The sequence below is a fragment of the Toxotes jaculatrix genome, chromosome 13, assembly GCF_017976425.1.
Source record: "Toxotes jaculatrix isolate fToxJac2 chromosome 13, fToxJac2.pri, whole genome shotgun sequence".
Classification (NCBI taxonomy): Eukaryota; Metazoa; Chordata; class Actinopteri; family Toxotidae; genus Toxotes; species Toxotes jaculatrix.
The window spans coordinates 7,236,713-7,254,921 of NC_054406.1; the positions used below are offsets into that span (position 1 = coordinate 7,236,713).

Sequence of the window (18,209 nt, forward strand, 5' to 3'; positions counted from 1 at the left end):
AGCGTCAAGCCGTGAGAGACTCACTGCTGCCCCCTGTGTCCACACAAACGACCAACAAGTCTTTCCGCTTTCTGCTACTGTAATCAAATCCCAAGCTATCCAGCAGTATGCTCAGCTTTCTACAATTTGAACAAACCCCCGTGTGCGTTTATATATATATATATTTAATTAAAAGAAATGTTTTTGCTGACCTAGGAATGTGTATATAGTGTATTATTACATGTCTTCTGTGAAGCACATTGATGTTTTCTTTGAAATACCCACTGGTTTTACAAGTTTAACAAGGCTGAGAAAATACATTTTTAATACTTCCCTAAAAATGGGACTGAGGACAGCTGACAGACAATGAAACAAAAGAACAGAGACAAAATAGACGAAATGGACATGGAAGCTGTATAAAACAAAAATCTAAGTGGATAGTGTAGAGAAAATATATGAAAAATATTCATAGTTCATATTCCACATATTAAAAATCGTATTTTATTTTATTTGTTTACTGTGCTTTATAGGACTGAGAGAGTCAGAGCTATTTTCCAACTGGGTGCTCTTGCTGCAAGTCTCATTTCTGGAGGGCACAGGCTCAAATGGGGAGTCAGACATATTTTCTGCAAAGAAAAAAGCTCTGGCATGCCTATGAGAAGGCCATGATGGGTACTTTGAGTTTGTTTACGGACCCAACGATCTCCTTTCACTCCCTCACGATAAAACTATCACACTGACATTAAAAAGAATGGTGGAGCCGAGCCACTCCCCAGATAAAGCAGCTTTTAGCGTGGCAGGGAGATTTATGACGGAGGCCTGGTGGAATTAACACAGCCAAACAGAAACAGGGCAAATAGAAATAAAAATTAAAAAATCTCCACAGAATGAAAAATGAGTTTCATTCTGCAATGTGAGAGCAGTAACACACACACCACTCACTGAATCCTGCTGAACCCCTCCTCTATGTGGTTCTGCCGCTGGAGGGGCCCATGAGATAAGTGAATGGCCATAAATTGTGCTTGCATATCGACAGTGACCTGGAAAGTGAGTATTCCTCCTTTTCTGCACATGCTGGAATTATGGTAAATTTCATGCAAAGGATTTCATGGAGTGTAAAGCCAACATCATCACTGTGCCACATACAAGGCCTAAAGTACTGACTGTATAATATATTTCTATGAGACCACACTGCCATCTAGTGACCACGAATAATTAGGTGTCTGCAATACAAATATTAGTTTAGCACCTACTTACCATTCTACTTCATAAGTATTGATCTAAGGATTGTTACATAATCTCCATTCATTTACAAATACTGTGAGATCATGTATTCTCTTCTTAATCACTTGTACTATAATAAGGTTTTCAATGATGTACTGTTATGGAGCCCATTCTTGTACTGTTCCTCTTTTTAATAGTAATGTTTTATAGAGGAATTACTCTCTTCTGTGGTTGAAACAAAGGAAGTAGAGGGAAGAGCCTTAATGGAGGTAACAACCGTTACCACACCCATCATGCACATCCAGTATCCCCAGAGGACAAAAACAGCACACTCCTTTTTGAGTGTGCTTCTTATGCTTCTTTGTTTTTGTCTTTCACTTTTTGTTGTGTCGGTCAGAGATAACGTGAGGGAATTTGTTATTAAGGCTGGTGATATAAGGTTGAGGGTAACGCTCTTACCTGTTGTTTTGCGCTGATCATCCACCTTAAAAGCAGAAAAGTCTGGTCACAAGACGATAAAAAAAATATTGTTTTGTGTGTCGTTGTGAATAAATCTGAAGTTAGTCAGTAGCTAAGTTAGCTCTCAGACGTAAGAGAAACATAATTAGTAGCAGTTGCTCCATTAGCAGACTATTTCATGGGTGGATTAGGAGACAACGAGCCTCAGGGAACAGAAACATAAAATGCCCTCTTTACCATAAATAAATCATTTTTAATGTAGTAATGTAAGATTGCTGTAGCCTAAGTACACATTATACTGAATTATATGGGAACAAATTATATATTAAAATAAATACAGGCACCAGTAATGGGGAAAAAACGGCCAAATACCCACAGGGTCAAGCCAGACACACTCACACAACCTGATGAATGTCTTGTGACTTCCCTGAGTGTAATGATGATTTACTTTGGTTCAAAAGTGTACTGACCCCTGTATGTGATAAAAACATCATATCCATTCAAAACTGCATGGTCTGAAAATATGCAACAACAAGAGTTTCCACGAGTCCCATAGAGTCAGGTGATCTGCTCCTCCTGGTAGGTGGAGGTTGAGATGGAGCCGTAAGGATCCACCACTGTCTGTGCGCATCGCACCACTGTCACCAGCAGGAAGAAACACAGGAGGAAGAGGAAGAAGAGAGCGAAACCCAGGTCCACGTCCACCTCAAACTGTGCAGCAGGGAGAGAGGGCTGGTCCATGTGGCCAGGTGATGACTGTCAATCCTTCTTTCAACTGTTTTTGCCTCTTGTCAGTTCAGAACCACCAGTTTAGGGATATTACAAGTGTGTGCACAGGGTCTCTTGAGATGATGGTGATGACTTCATGCCAGAAATATAAATCAGAAAGAAAGACAGAGACAAAGAAGTTTAAACCAGGTTTCTAAAGACAGAGACAACACACAGTTCATGTACTTTAAAGCATTGTGTTGTGTATCAGTGGTGGAAGAACTATTTTCCCTGGAGTTTAGTTCACTATTTCCAAAGCCAGGGCCTTGGCCCATCCAAAGGGTCACGCGACAAATCTGAGGGGCTAAAAAATAATTAATAGGAGAGGAAGAAAAAACAATGTTCTACTTTGCAAATTTGAAAAATGTAAAACATTTTTTGCACATTTAGTTTCCACACAGATCTGACTGAAACAGCACCCTGCTGTGAAAATGAAAACTCTGATATTTTCCTCTGTTCATACTGTTTTAAATTTCAGTTTGTGGACTGTGCCCTGAAATTCAAGGGCTGCAGCTATTTTCTTTATCAGTTAATTAAAACATTGGAAAACACTGCAAAATTACCATCACAATATCGTGGAAAGTCTAGACGTTGTCTTTAGATTGCTTATTTTGTGTGACTAACGGTTCTAAACCCAAATTTGTTTTGTTTAAAATCACATCTGACTATGCAAAGTGCAAATTGTCTAAATACTTTCAGAATGACTTTCTGTCTGTAACACTGTCAAAACATATTGTAAAACATAAACAGCACAAAAGGAAAATAAGTGAAATAATTTATTAGTTCACTGAAAAAAATGTCATTTCAAACTCACCATCCTTCCTGTGCTGTCATCAGTGATCCAGGTGTTTGCTGCTGCAGACTCTTACCACCACCCGTCCAAAACTTTGAAAAGCTTTTGTAGCATCTCCGTCTTGGTTCCCTCTGAGGTTCCTTATTACTCAAGTTACATAAGACACTCATCAGTTACCAAAGTCTTTACTGTTTCCCCTCTTGTCATGATCATTACAGGAAAATGAGCAGCCCACAGATTAGCTCCTGCACACACACATATACCCTTGCATACACATGAAAGATACAGAAGCATACACTTGCACCTTACGACCTCCCCCTGGCGTGTAAAGCCTTTATTAATACTTAAGCAGGAATTGAATAACGGTCTACACAGTTCACAAGTGAATCAAACACCCCACAGCTTTTGTTCACCTGTCAAGGAGACCTTCATCGCTGTCACCAATTAGACTTCACACCACCATAACTCAGGCACCTCAGGCGACGCTGAGCACATTCATTACACAAGGCTGAAAAGGCAACAAGGGAAGGAAGGGAAACTTAACGTGAAAGGACAGGCAAAGATTTAAAGGGGAGGGGGTAAGACGGGACGCAGAAGGGGGGCGTGGAAAGGAAAGTCCAGACATTGGAGCAGGAGAAACAGGAGATGCATTAGCAATTAAATTGTGGAGCCAGATGCGAGAGCAGGGTGGAAATTGACCCTGCTGCTTTAAAATGGAGATTGTTACAGTGAAGCTGCCAGTGACAGGAACAGTGTGGACGCTGAAGTGCAGGGCACAGAGGTAAAGTGATCCCACTCCATATGCAATTAGCCAAGGAGGCCTTTTAGGCTGCAGCCAAAATACTGTAGGGGATAGTGGCAGAGGAAGGAGGAAGAAACAGCCCACCCTGATCAGCATTTTCAAACTTTCAGGCTGCATGAAGACCAACTTTTTCTCATCTGAAACTTCCAAGATAATTATAAAAGTCACTTGAGACATTTTTGGCAACAGAGCTCATCCCAAAAGTGTGCCAGCCAGGTGCTGCTCAGTGTGTCACCACTACACTGTGCCATCTGATATTGTAATAGCACCATGGTGCCTTCAGGTCTAATCTGCACCAAGGGAACCAGTGACTGATGAATGGCGCTCATGCCAGACCTGAATTTGCTCCATTTACGCAGCGACAGATTGTCTGTATGACATTAAGCAGGACATTTCTCAGCTCCGGATTTGCAGCTGTATCATTTGGCTTCTTAGCCTAAAGAAATGACTACACACACTCCAAATCACAAAATTGTACATGTCTTGAAAATTAATGAATGAATCAAATTCCATGATTAAATTATTTTCATGTAACACAAGGAATTTAGGAAAAATTACAAGGACTAGAAAAGACATTGCCCTTCGGACACCCTACAGACACATTTAGTACTAAAAAGAGATATTTAGATGAAAACTATCAGCCTGGAAGGACACAATGTGGCTAAAAGATAAAAGCTGAGGCATTTTAATAATCAATTAATTATTTTTGTAATTCTTCTGAACAAAAATGCAAAACATATTGTGGTTCCACCTTTTAAAATCATGTGAGGATTTTGCTGCTTTTCTGCTTTATACAAGTGTCAATTTATATCTTTGGATTAGTCAGACAAAACATGATTTGAGGACTGTCATGGCCATTTTTCGCTATTCTCTGATAATTTATAGGGAAAACTTTTTACCATTTTATAGACAAAACAACCAACAGATTTGATTATCATGAAAGCAGTCATCAGTTGCAGCCCTGAAGGATTTCAAGTTGACACAGTTTGCACCTCCTTCATTTTTTAAGGGACATTCATGCTTAAAGTTAAGATAGGTAAAACTTAGAAAGCTATTATTGATTGTTTGTCTTTCATTGGATTTTCTGTCTACCCTTTGCGTCATTTTTCATATGATTTGATAAAAACACTGATTGTTGGAACATCTGAAACCAGACCTTTGTATCTATGTCAAACTGTCATTTCTGATTACATAAAAAAAAGAACCAGGAAAACATGCGCAAAATAGATATCCACTGTTATCTTTATCATCACCATTATAATTTTACATCTTAGCAACACATAATGCAGAATAAAAACACTTTCCGTAGAACCAAAGCTCTTTAGAGGATGCTACAGGTGATTGGTCGTCATCAGCTGAGGCATACAGGAAAGATAGAGGCCCAGAGTGTTACAGCGCATGGAGTGTTGAACGTGTTTGGGCACAAAGACGGCAGAAATAAAGACAAAGGGACAGAAATTCAGTTTTTTGTTTTGTTTTGTTTTTACAATTAACACTTGAAATGATGAAGGCACTTGAAAATGACAAGGTCATACAAAATGTAAACCATACTTTGGTGTTTCATTTTAACTACTTTACTTAACATTTCATTTAACGGTTCTTTTTTTTTCCTTTCTTTTTTCCTTTTTTTCCTTTTTTTTACAAAATGAACCAAAACAATGAGGAAGAGGAAAATCTTGGGTACATAATCAGAATAAATATTAAACAAAATTGAAATCATACTCCAAACCTCTCTAAACTAAAAGTAAGTCAAGTTTGAATTTGAATCAAACACTTTTACTAAGTTTTTCCAATTTTTAAACTAGATATTTAGTCAAAGCTGATCTATAGAAGGAACCATAAAGTGCATCTTTGGATGGATTGGAAAAACAACACTGAATGGAAATGCTATTGACTCTTCCAGCCCATAAAGAATTCATAAACAGTTACTGATTGGTTTGGGCTACACTCAAACAAATTGCTCCCAAATTTAAACCGTTGACTGGACCGAAAACAAATAAAACACAAAGCAAAGTAAAATCAAAGAAATAAAAGACATTAAGCACAAACATAAACATTTAAAATGATCTCTGTGCGTTCTGCTTCCAATAAGGCGAAGCATATTAAGACAAACTTCAGGCACATTTCAACACACCTGGCAAATGTAGCACCTTCTCACACTGTTTCAAAAAAAACAAAAAACAAAAAAAAAAGTTAATTATGACCAATTATTTTGTTTTAAACATCAGTGGAAAAAGATGTATTTTAGCAACACTGGCTCAAAACTACTGACAAAATGGCAGGTGGAAAAAACTAACTTCAGAATTAACTGACACTTCAGTAAATAGACTTAAATCGGATTATGGTCCATAGAGAGACATGGCCTCGTTCACCTTAGTGCTCATCACAGTGTCACTGATGTCAGTGTGGTTAATTAGAGCAAAAATCAGCCAAGTTTAAGGGCAGTAATTCTTAGGAAAGTGTTAACTGACAGTGCAGGAAGGGAATGCCCATCCTATCCACAACATTGCTTAAAAAAGAGGAGATGATGTGTGTAACGAGAAAACCACTCTTCTGCTTTGATGCAGGGCAGATCATAGTGGTTCTCCAACACAGTCTTCCTCTCCCGAAAAAATTTTGTGTAATCCACAGAGAGCTGAAATTATCCCCACTGGACTACTGGGGATTCAGAAAGGAGGATATAGATATACCGGTGTGTGGGTGGGTGTGTGTGTGTGTGTGTGTGTGTGTGTGTGTGTGTGTGTGTGCCACCTCTTTCAACATGTCATGATCCCATTCTTTGGCTTTCAGGTGAGGGCCACATGTGAGGGCCCATTGTCACTCCTCACACAGCCTCATTTCCACCTCTCTGTCCAATCAGTACCTCTTTCTGTGGTTGTTGTTTAGGGGAGTGTGGCCGTTCTGCATGTGGCCATTTTTAGATTTTTCCTTCCACTTGCATTCGTCGTCTTCATCCTCTGACTCTGTCTCCTCCTTATCGCTCCGCTCATCCTCAACAATGTGCTGTCGGGTAAAACAAAGACATAAAATTTATACAGTTGCTGATTTGAGGTGACTGTGTTTCATGCTTGGGGAAAAAAACAAACAAAAAAAAAGAAACAAAGTGTCAGTTCATACATTTCCTGGCAGGAATTTGACGACCATTCGCAAGATAAGTGCAGCCCAGAAGATATGCAGAATCTGCAGCACAAACATCAGCCCATTGAAGAAGTAGAAGCCGAAGAAGGGGGGGTAGAGGGTCAGGGGGTACACCCATGTCGTATGTATGATCCTGGACAAAGGCAGAACAGAGACTCCAGTCAGAGCCACCTACAGTCCCAATCAAAAGCCCATTGAGAGTGGCCGGGAGCGCAGACAATGCGTCTGTTGTTGTGTTTCCAGTAAAATGTTGCAAAGGCTTTAAGCACATTTATAACATTTCTATAAAATAAAATGTGAATTAGTGCATGATTCAATTAACAACTCGTATGCTAATATATTCAAAAGGACTTGACCATAAAGCATTCGTAAACTGAGCACCAGTAACTCTGATATACATCATGATATGTCATTGCTGCTTCCCACCTAAGATGGCATTTGCGTTTTCTTAATGAATGAAATGTACACAGTTGCTATTTTGTTAGAGAGGAGGGTTGACAAAGAACCAGGGACCACTATAGTCTGAAATAATAATAAAAGATTAATAAATTATATCAAAATATAATCAACATTGCTTATAATAAGAAAAATACAAAAATATCACCAGCCTTATCCTTTCAGGGTTAAATCAAAAATCTGATTTTGTCTGCCTTTATTTTGACATCCCAAATTTTCTATCTGAGCCAAGCATAAAAAAAAATAACTTTTGGAAATTTCATGTATATCTTTAAGCACCAACTGGAAAAACTGTGCACAAAAATAAAGAAAACTGTGAAATATGGCTGGTAATCAATCTTACTATGCATTTACCAGATATGTGCAAAGCAAGTATCAGTGTTGCTCTTCTCAGACATTGTGGTCAGATTGTAATATCAGTGACTAATTTCAGTAGCAGTAAGTCTTATATAACATTGTTTTTACCAGAAAGGGAGGATAACAAGGCGGGTGATGATGAAAACGGCAGCAAACACAGTGAAGATGAAGTTGCAGGTTTTCCTCCAACCTGCATAGTTGAACATTTTGGCTGACTGGAATGAAAGAGAGATCAGAGTGTAGCTTTTTCATTTATTCCCCTCTAGAGGGCAGACAGTGAATAGTATGGGGACCAATGTAAAGGTTATAAGGTATATGAAACAACTATTAACTTGGAAATGATATATGTTTTAAGCCATGTCAGCAGGCTGTCATACCTCCATTAGATAGTCGGCGGCATCATGCACTAACATAATCAAAGTCCCTGCCCGGATGTAGTTGACCAGCCAGGAGAAACTGATAAGGACGATGGTGGCTACATGGTGGATTATCTGCTCTTTGAAATCCTGGAGAGAAAAACATATACAGAGGCAGAAAGAGATGGGGTGAATACAAAATCCAACAATGTTTGGTCACTTATTGATCACGCTGTAAAGATTGGTCACTAATCGACAGTGCGTGTCTGATTGATGCTGGTTTTACAAATGATTAACTTCCCGCACACAGCAGATTATACGGCTTTACAGCTATAAAAAGAAACAAAATCCACATACAGAGGCAAAAGGAACTTAACAAAAAGTTACAAAACAAATCCTTAATTACGAGGCGGATTTCAAAATAGCGGCTCTCCAGAAAAGTCCAGAAATCTGTTGTTTTGGTTTAAGAGATTTGTGAACTTATAAAGTTCTTATAAAGGGTTATAAAACAAGCACTGGGACAGCGACCTTGCAAACTGCTGACAGGCTTGAAGGTCTGCCACCTTTCACAACAACATTTAGACCTGTGGACAGAATGGTCAGTCTGTCTCTCCACAGAGCTCTGGTCACACATTAACTCGAGTAGCAACATCCCAGACCTGAGAGACATGGTTCAGTTTGTTGCTTACTCACTGTGTCTCTACCAAATTGACAAAGTGAAGGGGATGAGTGGAAATGAACATTATCTTAAATGGCATTCTGGATCCTGACAGCTCCGCTCAATGCAATTCATGAAATCAGGACTTCTTAATGGAGAAATCAATATCCAAACCTCAAAATATACTACCAACCAACCAACTACGGTCGTTCTCATTAGTTTATGCACTCAGTGAGTGATCGCTCATGATGGAAGGTTTCTGAGGGATTTCATAGTACAGAGAGCTAACAAAGTTTAGAAAGCATCACTGTATCACTTACCTTTCGTTTGACATCCGATGCTACGCTAAAAAGCAGTGAGACATAGAAGCCTAGTTCGATCATGTAGTACCAGTACTGAGAGGGCAACAGTGGCTGTGAAAAAGAGGAAGAAAAATCTATTGGAATAGCATATTGCCAGTAATTTTACCTATTAAACAGTTCAGTAATTTGGTAAACAGATGAAAGGGAAGAGATCTGTACAGTTGTGTAAATGAAAACAATAATAATAATAATAATAATAATAATAATAATAATATTCAGATATGAAATTTGTAGAAAAGACGTTTCAGGTCGTGGAACCTGGTATACCATTTTCGGGAAGCCATCCCACATCTGCTTCATATCATAGAACCATGGTTTCTGAGGGGAGATAGATATTCAATATTAATGACGGTTTACGCATCCAACACAACTCCACAAGCACTCTCATGTACAAACACCAAGCAAGAATACAGAGGAAAAAGTCGGGGTGACTAGTCAATAACTGGACAGATGCTTCTAGTTATGACGAGAGTGGATTTCATGGTTATAAGTTGCAAAATTACATGCTGACTGTGTGTACGCTGATATTTTGCTTATTGGAACAACCACTATGAGTCAGATTAGCCAGTCAGATTCTGACACAGTACTCACATCAATTAGAACTGCCAGGCCAGCAAAGAAAGCAAGAAGGTAAAAGGTAAATCTCCAACTGTAAGAGAATGCACAGTGATCTCAGAAATCCCATAATGCCATTTCACAAAGCACAAATAAAACCATCCCACCTATAAAGACCGCACAAAGTAGTTTCTGAAAAAACTAAAGGTTGTGATAAAGACACTGAATAATCATTCTTATCACATGTAAAATAATAATTCAAGTCACTAATAGATATCAGTGGAATTTAAACCCTGAATCCCGCTGGTCAAAGAACTCCCTCGGGCAGCTGATGGGAAACAGCTGGATTATATTCAATGTGTTTTAAGTTTTGCACCAGTTGCAGCATTTCTCTCCTTAAACGTACCGTGTGTATCCTCCCATCACTGTGTTTTGCAACAGCTTTTGAGAAATACCTGCTCCCATTTTGTGGGTGTGTTAGGGTTGAACACCAAAACACTGACAATGAAATTAGTGTCATTAGCAGACCATGGACCTTAAATGCAGTGTATTTAAATCAGCTTTAGTTAGTTAGTTTGGTACCCTACTTTCTTCTGCCTTCCTATGCTATTCATCATCTCAAGACACCTGAAATCCACCTTGCAGGTGTCCTGACCACCGCTGAATTTTGGAATCAGTAACAGCTCATTGTGACCTCTTGAAAATCCTGTTTGAAATCCACTAAATTACAAAAGAAAAACACCCTCAAAAATCCTTTAAATCTTCTTCATGATTCAAAGACAGTTCAGTGTGAAGGACAGAAAATGTTTTGGTGTGAAGACGTTTAGCTACCTTGCTTCCCGAAACTTCTTGAGCTTGCTGGGCCGGTCCTGGTTTCTCCGCCTCCTGAACCACCTCTGGACCTGTCGCACTGAACAGCCCGTCTGTTTACTTAAACTCTCTATGGAGCTCTGGCAACAAAAGCAGGAAACAAGAGTCAGTGCTGTCTTTAATATCTGGATCATAAAATGATTGCAGTTGGCTGGTCACATAAGACTTGGCTATTAAGATATTTCATATTTCTATCATGTTGTCATTCTTGTCCACTTAAACCTAAAACACCAACATCTCTGACTTCTATCATTAGACACAACTTGTTTTGTTGCCACAAGACACACAGTATGTGTGGAGCAGTGCTGGTTTCCTCAAGTATGCAGGATGAGTACCTGTGTGGGATGCTTTGATGTGCTGCAGAAATAGGATTCCAGGGCGGGATTTGGAGGAGCACGAACACGCTGCTTGTCACTCACTCCCAACAGGGAGGCCAGAGGAATCGCTACGGTCCTGGAAAGCGGAAAATACACCAGATGAGAAACACTGCTGGAACATCGTCTCATATTTGTCAGAGAGAAATATGCAAAACGCACAGGTAGAGAGGTAGATTAACAGGCAAATGGAAGATGGCTCACCTCTCGAATATCTGTCTGATGACCAGGAAGCAGAGAGCGATGGGGATGGTAGCCCAGAGGTCCTGTGTTTTAGGGTAGAATTTGCCATCGTGGTCCTTCAGGTCAGCCCAGCCGTGGCCTTCAGGAAACCAAATCCAGTCCGCCCATATCATCTCACTCAGCCAAGACATCCTAGAGACGACACAGACAGACAAAAGTTTTTGTTTTTTTTTACATGGTGGAAGGAAATTAAGACAGGTATTAAAAAGATGGTTATGTCTCCTTGGTGATCTTCATCCATTTTTCCATTACATAAATATAGAAACTCACTCAGTCATGACAATATCCTGAAAGGAAGGAGAGGAAACAGAGAGGGCTGAGAGGAGTGAGTATTGATTGGGGGTGATTAATCTCACTGGGCATCAGGCAACAGACGCCGTTTCTGAGCACTTCCTGTTCCAGATGAAGGGAGGATTTTGTTATGCTGCACACAGTGCAATCAGAAAGCCTATGAGAATTCATATAGGGCACTAAACTGGACTTTGGTTTGGCAGTAATTTTCCATTTCTTGAAAAACATTAACTATTGTCCACAGCAAGAAGATGCATGCACTGAGACACGGCTAAAAAAGAAGTTCTGTTCAGTGTGTCATCCTGACATTATAACAGAACTTTACAGGAAAATGTTTGCATGCTCAATAACACCTTGTTCTAATGTTTTACATAATTTACTAATTTCTCATTCATTTGTAATAAACTGTATGTTTGAATTAGGCAAAGGAAATTGCGCAATGAATACACCATGTGTTGATAATGTCTTGAGCAAGATAACTTGTGATATTCCCTCCTGTTAACTGTCACAGTCATTTCCACTATAACCTCCTTAAAACAGGACTAGACAGGACTGGAAAACCTCTGAGGGCATTCAATATTTATTTATTTTGTCTTGGTATTAGCTACAGAAGAGACTGTATTCAACAACAAAGCCATTCATAGTGCTTTACATTAGACATTACTAGGCATTAAGACAAAATGTAAAAAAAAAAACAAAAACATTAGGTGATGTAGAGAGACATAAGCAGGACTTAAAATAGGGTAAAGTAAAAGATAATGAATGAAAGGGAATAGACAAAATAGTATAAATTACTGTGCAGGGAAATAAACAGTCCCAAATCTAGTCTGCAAAGATCTGAAAAGTGGAGCGGCGTGATCCATTTTCTTAGTCAGTTGATCGAGGTTTTACAGAGATCTGTGACGACAGCAAAACTGTGGTCAAACCAACTAGTGAAAAAAACCCCCCACAGATGTTTATCTAAGCCCTGCTGAGACACAAGTCTTTCAATTCTTGATATGCCTTTAGCCACGCCAGAGGCATCTACTTTGGCCCAGTCTAAAATATGTCAACAACTAGTGGAAAGAAATTTTGTACAGACATTCATGGTTATCAGATGATGAATCTTACTAAGTTTACTGAACCTATGAGGGAAATATCTAATAACTATTGGATGGACTGCCATGAATTTTGCTACATATATTCAAGCTCCCTAGAAGATATACTCTATATCACGTTTGTGATCCTGACAATGACATTAAGGTTGACAGGTTTGTTTTTTTGTTGAACTACCTTTACAACTATTATATGAATTACCATGATATTTTGTGCAAATATGCATGGTGGGCTGGTCTTTTTGAACCGTCCTCATGTGGAGTTAACAGCTGCAACAAGATTTCTGCCTTGGTCTGTGGCTTTTAATATACAGGATTCAAGTTGAGCGCTGACTACTGAAAAGGAGCAACATCAGATATGTCAACACTTTCCTACTGGTTTGTTATGAGGGTGCAGAAACAGTAACAGGATCTGCAGTGAAACAAACTGGGATAACATCAGTGTTGCTATAATTAGTGGAAGCACCTCAGAGGAACATTAAGTTTACCTGTTGACTCCAATACAATGTGAGATCAGCAGATTTTGAGTCTGATCATCATATTATACTGCTGCAACTTTGTTTCCGCAGCCAGAGCTTTGTGTCAGAGTATGAGCAGAGAGGGAAATTTAGCTTGTCAAACACCTCCTAACAGATCCCATAACAAGGACAGAGTGTGTGGACTTTAACCCATTATAAGCTCAGTATGAATGAACAGTAACTCGTGCAGGCTGCCTTTTGTTAGTGGAAGTTTTACTTCAACAGGATTGCTCTTGCAGTTTAAAGATAAAATGCCTCACCTTAAAACAACAGCAGTGAAATATCAACTATCATATCTGTTAATCAGTGTGTGGATTTCAATGAACCTCCTATTTGTAACCTCTCATGTCAGAAATCTGCTGCCAATCGTTTTATCTTATTTGCACTCCATAAAACTGTCACTGAAATAAACATGTCTACTTTGTGTCCTCCATTATGCTCAGCTGAGTGCAGATCATGTTCAGTCTTTTAAATGCTTCAAACAGAGAGCAGAGAATTGGCCCTCTGTGGATTGTGTTTAAATATGTTAATGAGGAGAGGTGTGTATTCAGACCTGAGGTGAATTATGGGATTTGAGTGAACACACAGATCGTTTTTCTGTATAACAGGGGGAACTGGAAACCAACCTTGGGGCTACAGAAGCTCTCAGGTGTGCATCACACTTCTTATATGCAAAGTACACTTTTTATCCTGCAGTTTGTCTAAACTTTAACGGCTCACTTTCACTGCACAGGACAGCAAATGAGGCCACAAGCTTGCAACATTAGAAGCAACCAGAAGTACAGTATGCACAGGGAGCACGCAGCAAAAATCCCAGTTTTCCTAAGTGATTATGTAAGACAGGACAACAGCAACAGAAAAAAATTAACAGTATGAGGTCTGCTTTTGTTGGTGTAGGATTTCCTTCAGGGTTAACTGACTACAGGAGATCAATAGCTGGCAGAAGAACTGGTCTGGCACCAGTGGTTTTGGCAAGTGCAACTGCTGCAAGCTAAGTAAACTTGCAATTCATTTTGTTAGCTAAGATGTGAGACCAGTGGATACAGCTTAGCTCAGGTCCTTCTAAGTTTAAAATGAAACACATTTTAGATTTTTAAAAAAAAAAAAGGCACATTCTGGAGTCCAATTATTCTTATTCCACTTGGACACAAACAACAGGTATCTGCAAACTGTGCATCTATTACTGAAGATGTTGTGTCTGGTTGGTTTGTTGTATTGTCCTCCATCTGTTCTAAGACCAGCTGTCATCTAGTCTGGCATTACTATATTATTTAATCCAGCACCATTACTCACAAGTGAGCTAATATACGTTTCCAAGAACAGTTTTTGGAAAGACAACATGCCACTTTGGCACTTTTTAACGGTTTAGTGTCCGGGAACAGGAGTGGCCTTTTTGGATGGGTACCAAAAAGAGCAAGCCCACCTTCACTTTAAATTTTAATTCACATTTCTCTCCACAAAAGCTCAGCAACATTAAGCACGGTACTAGAAAAACTGTTATAATCCCCACTGTGCACGTGAAGTCTATTTTCTTCCCACCTCAAAGATAAAAAAAGTACCTAAACCCAGTTTAAGGTATAAACACGCGATTTAATACAACACTTCCATAAAGTTAGAGCATTCGTAAAAGACTGATTTAAAAAATGAATGGTCAAAATATGTGAACCCGAGTCATAAATATCCTGACTCTTAGTTTAATGTGGGTCAAGCTAATAATGCAACTCAGCAGCACATTTCATTAATCCCCTGCTGTATCCAAAATACTCACCTTCTTATAAAGTCCATGGCAGTGTCCTGTTAAGGTACCATGTGCAGTTTTTACCACCACCAAGGTTTTTGAGAGTCGGCCACCATTATGGTAATTTCTGTTGTTTTTATGTACTTCACACCACTCTCCTTGTTTACAGGTGGTGGCAATGCACCATCAAAAGGCTGGGAGGAAGAAGACTGCAAGCTCGCAAACACCACAGGTTACAAAATCTTCAAAATGTTACTTGAGGGAGGAAATGCATTTTACACTTTATTTTAGGTCTCAGGGATACAAACAATGAACTGTAAACAAAAATAACCTTTGTTTGTTTGCAAGAAAACTTCCTGGGGCACCTTTAAAAACGGAAAGTCTCAAACCCGGGCTATGATAACCCTTCAGAATTTGGAAGACTGTCTTTATACAACAGGCTAAGTAGAACTCCTCTTGATAGGTAAAATTAACTTTATGTGTAAACATCAGAGAGGATGACCTTTAAATGAATCTTCTCTGTGTGTGTTTTCTTAACCATGACCTTGTAGGACAGAGGCTGTCTTATGCTGTACAGATTGTAAAGTCCTTGAAGGAAAATGTGTGATGTTGAGGTATGTAAATAAGATTAATTTAACTTGCCCACAGGACACAAAAGCATGACTTCTACCTCACATCAAAAACGCTTTTATAGTCTGGGTATTTAACGAAGCTGGAGCAGGTTGCATAATTTCAATTTTATGGCAGCTGTCATCATTTAAAGTTTTGGGGTTTGTGTCTATCACAGCTGTCTACGCTGTTTGCGTAAACTCGTGCAGGGAGTGGCTGAGTGCTTACGCATGGCGCAAGCGGGGAGTCTCCCGGACATAGCGGAACAGATAGCCTGACTGAGTGAGATGGAGCTTTGAGCTAATTTCCCAACACCAAACTAACTAATGTTCTATGCTTATTACACAGGGCCACCTATACTTCTTAATTTGAATCTCCCATGAAAAGCGAGCGAGAGCAGAGGCAGCTCTGCGTGGCCACATCTCCAGCTTACGTTAGAAAACTTTTTTTTTGCGCATACATAAATTGCACCATAAGCGATGTATAAATGGCCGTTTTATCTTATGGAAACAACTTCTGTATTTCCCCAGGAGGGCCCGTTGAGCTTCTCTGGTTAGGTTTGAATAGTTTCATGACCTTCTCTTATCGCGGTGTTCTTAAATAAACATCCCCGACATCAGGACAAGCAAAGGCCTGTTAGCTAGCTTAACTTTGATGTGCGAGCACCTTTAACGTCTCCCAACGGCTGAATCCGAGACGGCTTCACGCTGACGGTGTCAGCGAAGTTTGGAGGGTATCTCCCGGTTAAAACTTCACATAAATCCTTCTGGGAGGATGACTCTCCCGTTTCTGTCTAAAAATAGCAGCCTACGCTGTGTGCCTGAGGAGAAGTCCGTGATTTGGGGCGGCAAAGGACCCCCTCCACCGAGGCTTTTACAACGTTAACAGACGCGAATGCGCCGTCCATCCGGTAACGGTGCAGCGAACTTACCTCTCTTCACGGTGCGCCGGCAGGTAATGTGATCGTACAGTGTATGGCCGCTGCTCTTCCCCTGTTCCGGTTGTAGCTGAGGAGATTTCAGGTAGTCCTCGCCATCAAACACACTCCGGACTTGTTGATCGTTCAATTAGCTGCAAATTCGTCTTTTTCCTCTTCTCTAAAACTCAGGTTCGCCACATTCTCAGGAGAAAAAAAAACTGTGTCGCACTTTCTCCTCAAAAACTCTCCCTGGTGATAGTGATTTCAGACTGGTCCAAAATAAGGAGGGGGAAATAATGTTTTGTTTATCACTTTAGCGTCTGATCAAAGTAGTCTGAATGGGCCTCGGCTTGTTACCGTACAGCCGGGTGGTTCAAGTGGTCGGATATAGTGGAAATTATGGTAGTATGTTAGAAGAGGACCGAGGGCGGGAGCAGGCTATTTAAAGTGACGTGAGCCTCCGCGGAGTATGAGGGGTGGTTAGTGCCACATCAGGGGGGTAGGCTGACGAGGAGAAGCGAGGCACGTTCTTCATAGGATAAAATGGCACATGCTGTATCATGATAGTTGATGCAAATGCAAAACAAATATTAACATTAACAGGCGCTAATAGTTGTGTAACATCATCAAACTGCAGCAGCAAGTCTCTTCAAAGTCCACAGGCCGCAGGCATCAGGAGTGGTATCTGATACATTCAAGCTTTTTGCTTGTATAAGCTCATATTCTGGTTTCATCTCCATTAACCTTCAATACAATCATCAACCTTTACCTTAATATCACTGCAGAAATAACTGTAGTCCCGTACAGGGACTGATGTGATTAGTTCACAATTCTCACCTCGACTTTGTTGTGTAGTCCTAGTCAAACTAATAATGAAAAGTGACTCTTCAATATTTTCCTGTCATGTCATGATGCATTGGCTAATTATTCTAAACTTAGCTTATGACAATGGATTCTCAAGCTACAGTCTTCTTAATTGCCACAGCAGCAATATCAACTTTTCCTCATCCTACAAAGTGTGTGTGTGGCATCAGTCACCCCTCATACACACAGGCATGCCAAAGAGGGCCGAGGCATGTTTAGACGCATCAGACCAAACCCAAAATGCTGTGACAGACAGATTCACTGCACACCCCAGCTGTGGTTACACACACCTCAGCCTTTTCCATCTTCTTCATACCTGAGCTGGATATTTAAGCAGGCAGAGTCATCAGTAAATCATGATGGGAGCTTGCTGAAATAGGATCATTGATGGTTTAACATAATTTTGTCAAATTATAATGGGTATTGTCTACAGGCGTATAATTACACTCCATTAAAATAAAATAAGAACATAAAAAAAATTCTATTCTATTTCATTTCTTGTTAAGTTTTATAGTTTTTTAGTTTGCTCCATGATCAAATGCAACCAGGACCCGAGTTCAGATGTTTTCCACTTTCCTCAGTACCTCTTCAGGCCTATAGAGAGCGGCAAACTCCCCTATGATCAAACACCCAAACTCTGAGACAACCTTTGTCTATTCTCTTGAATGTTTAAACAAATGGAAGAAAGACATTTCATTTTTGTGATTCGTCACACTGGGAAAAAAAAGGACAAAATTATTCAGTAAATAACATTAAGAACATTTCTCACACTGACATTTTTT

At 39.7% G+C, this 18,209-nt stretch overlaps 1 protein-coding gene across 1 annotated transcript; it reads right to left on the reverse strand.

The window, feature by feature from the left end:
- Positions 1-5,483: 5,483 nt before the first annotated feature.
- On the reverse strand, positions 5,484-16,971 carry cers2a (ceramide synthase 2a). The gene is made up of 11 exons (XM_041053142.1): positions 16,576-16,971; positions 11,356-11,526; positions 11,113-11,230; positions 10,739-10,857; positions 9,944-10,001; positions 9,620-9,670; positions 9,311-9,403; positions 8,354-8,482; positions 8,085-8,191; positions 7,143-7,296; positions 5,484-7,028 (listed from the first exon to the last, which is right to left on the reverse strand). Exons 2-11 carry the CDS (start codon positions 11,523-11,525, stop codon positions 6,882-6,884), a joined length of 1,146 nt encoding a protein of 381 aa, XP_040909076.1. The 5' UTR covers position 11,526; positions 16,576-16,971; the 3' UTR covers positions 5,484-6,881.
- Positions 16,972-18,209: the final 1,238 nt, after the last annotated feature.

Bases quoted from the DNA above. Each gene is read 5' to 3' on its own strand.
- cers2a (XM_041053142.1), bottom strand. From the start codon at position 11,525: ATGTCTTGGCTGAGTGAGATGATATGGGCGGACTGGATTTGGTTTCCT. The intron at 9,671-9,943 runs GTGAGTACTGTG...ATCTCCCCTCAG, and splicing joins GCCTGGCAGTTCTAATTGAT to AAACCATGGTTCTATGATAT. The intron at 9,404-9,619 runs GTATACCAGGTT...TCTTTTTCACAG, and splicing joins GGGATGGCTTCCCGAAAATG to CCACTGTTGCCCTCTCAGTA.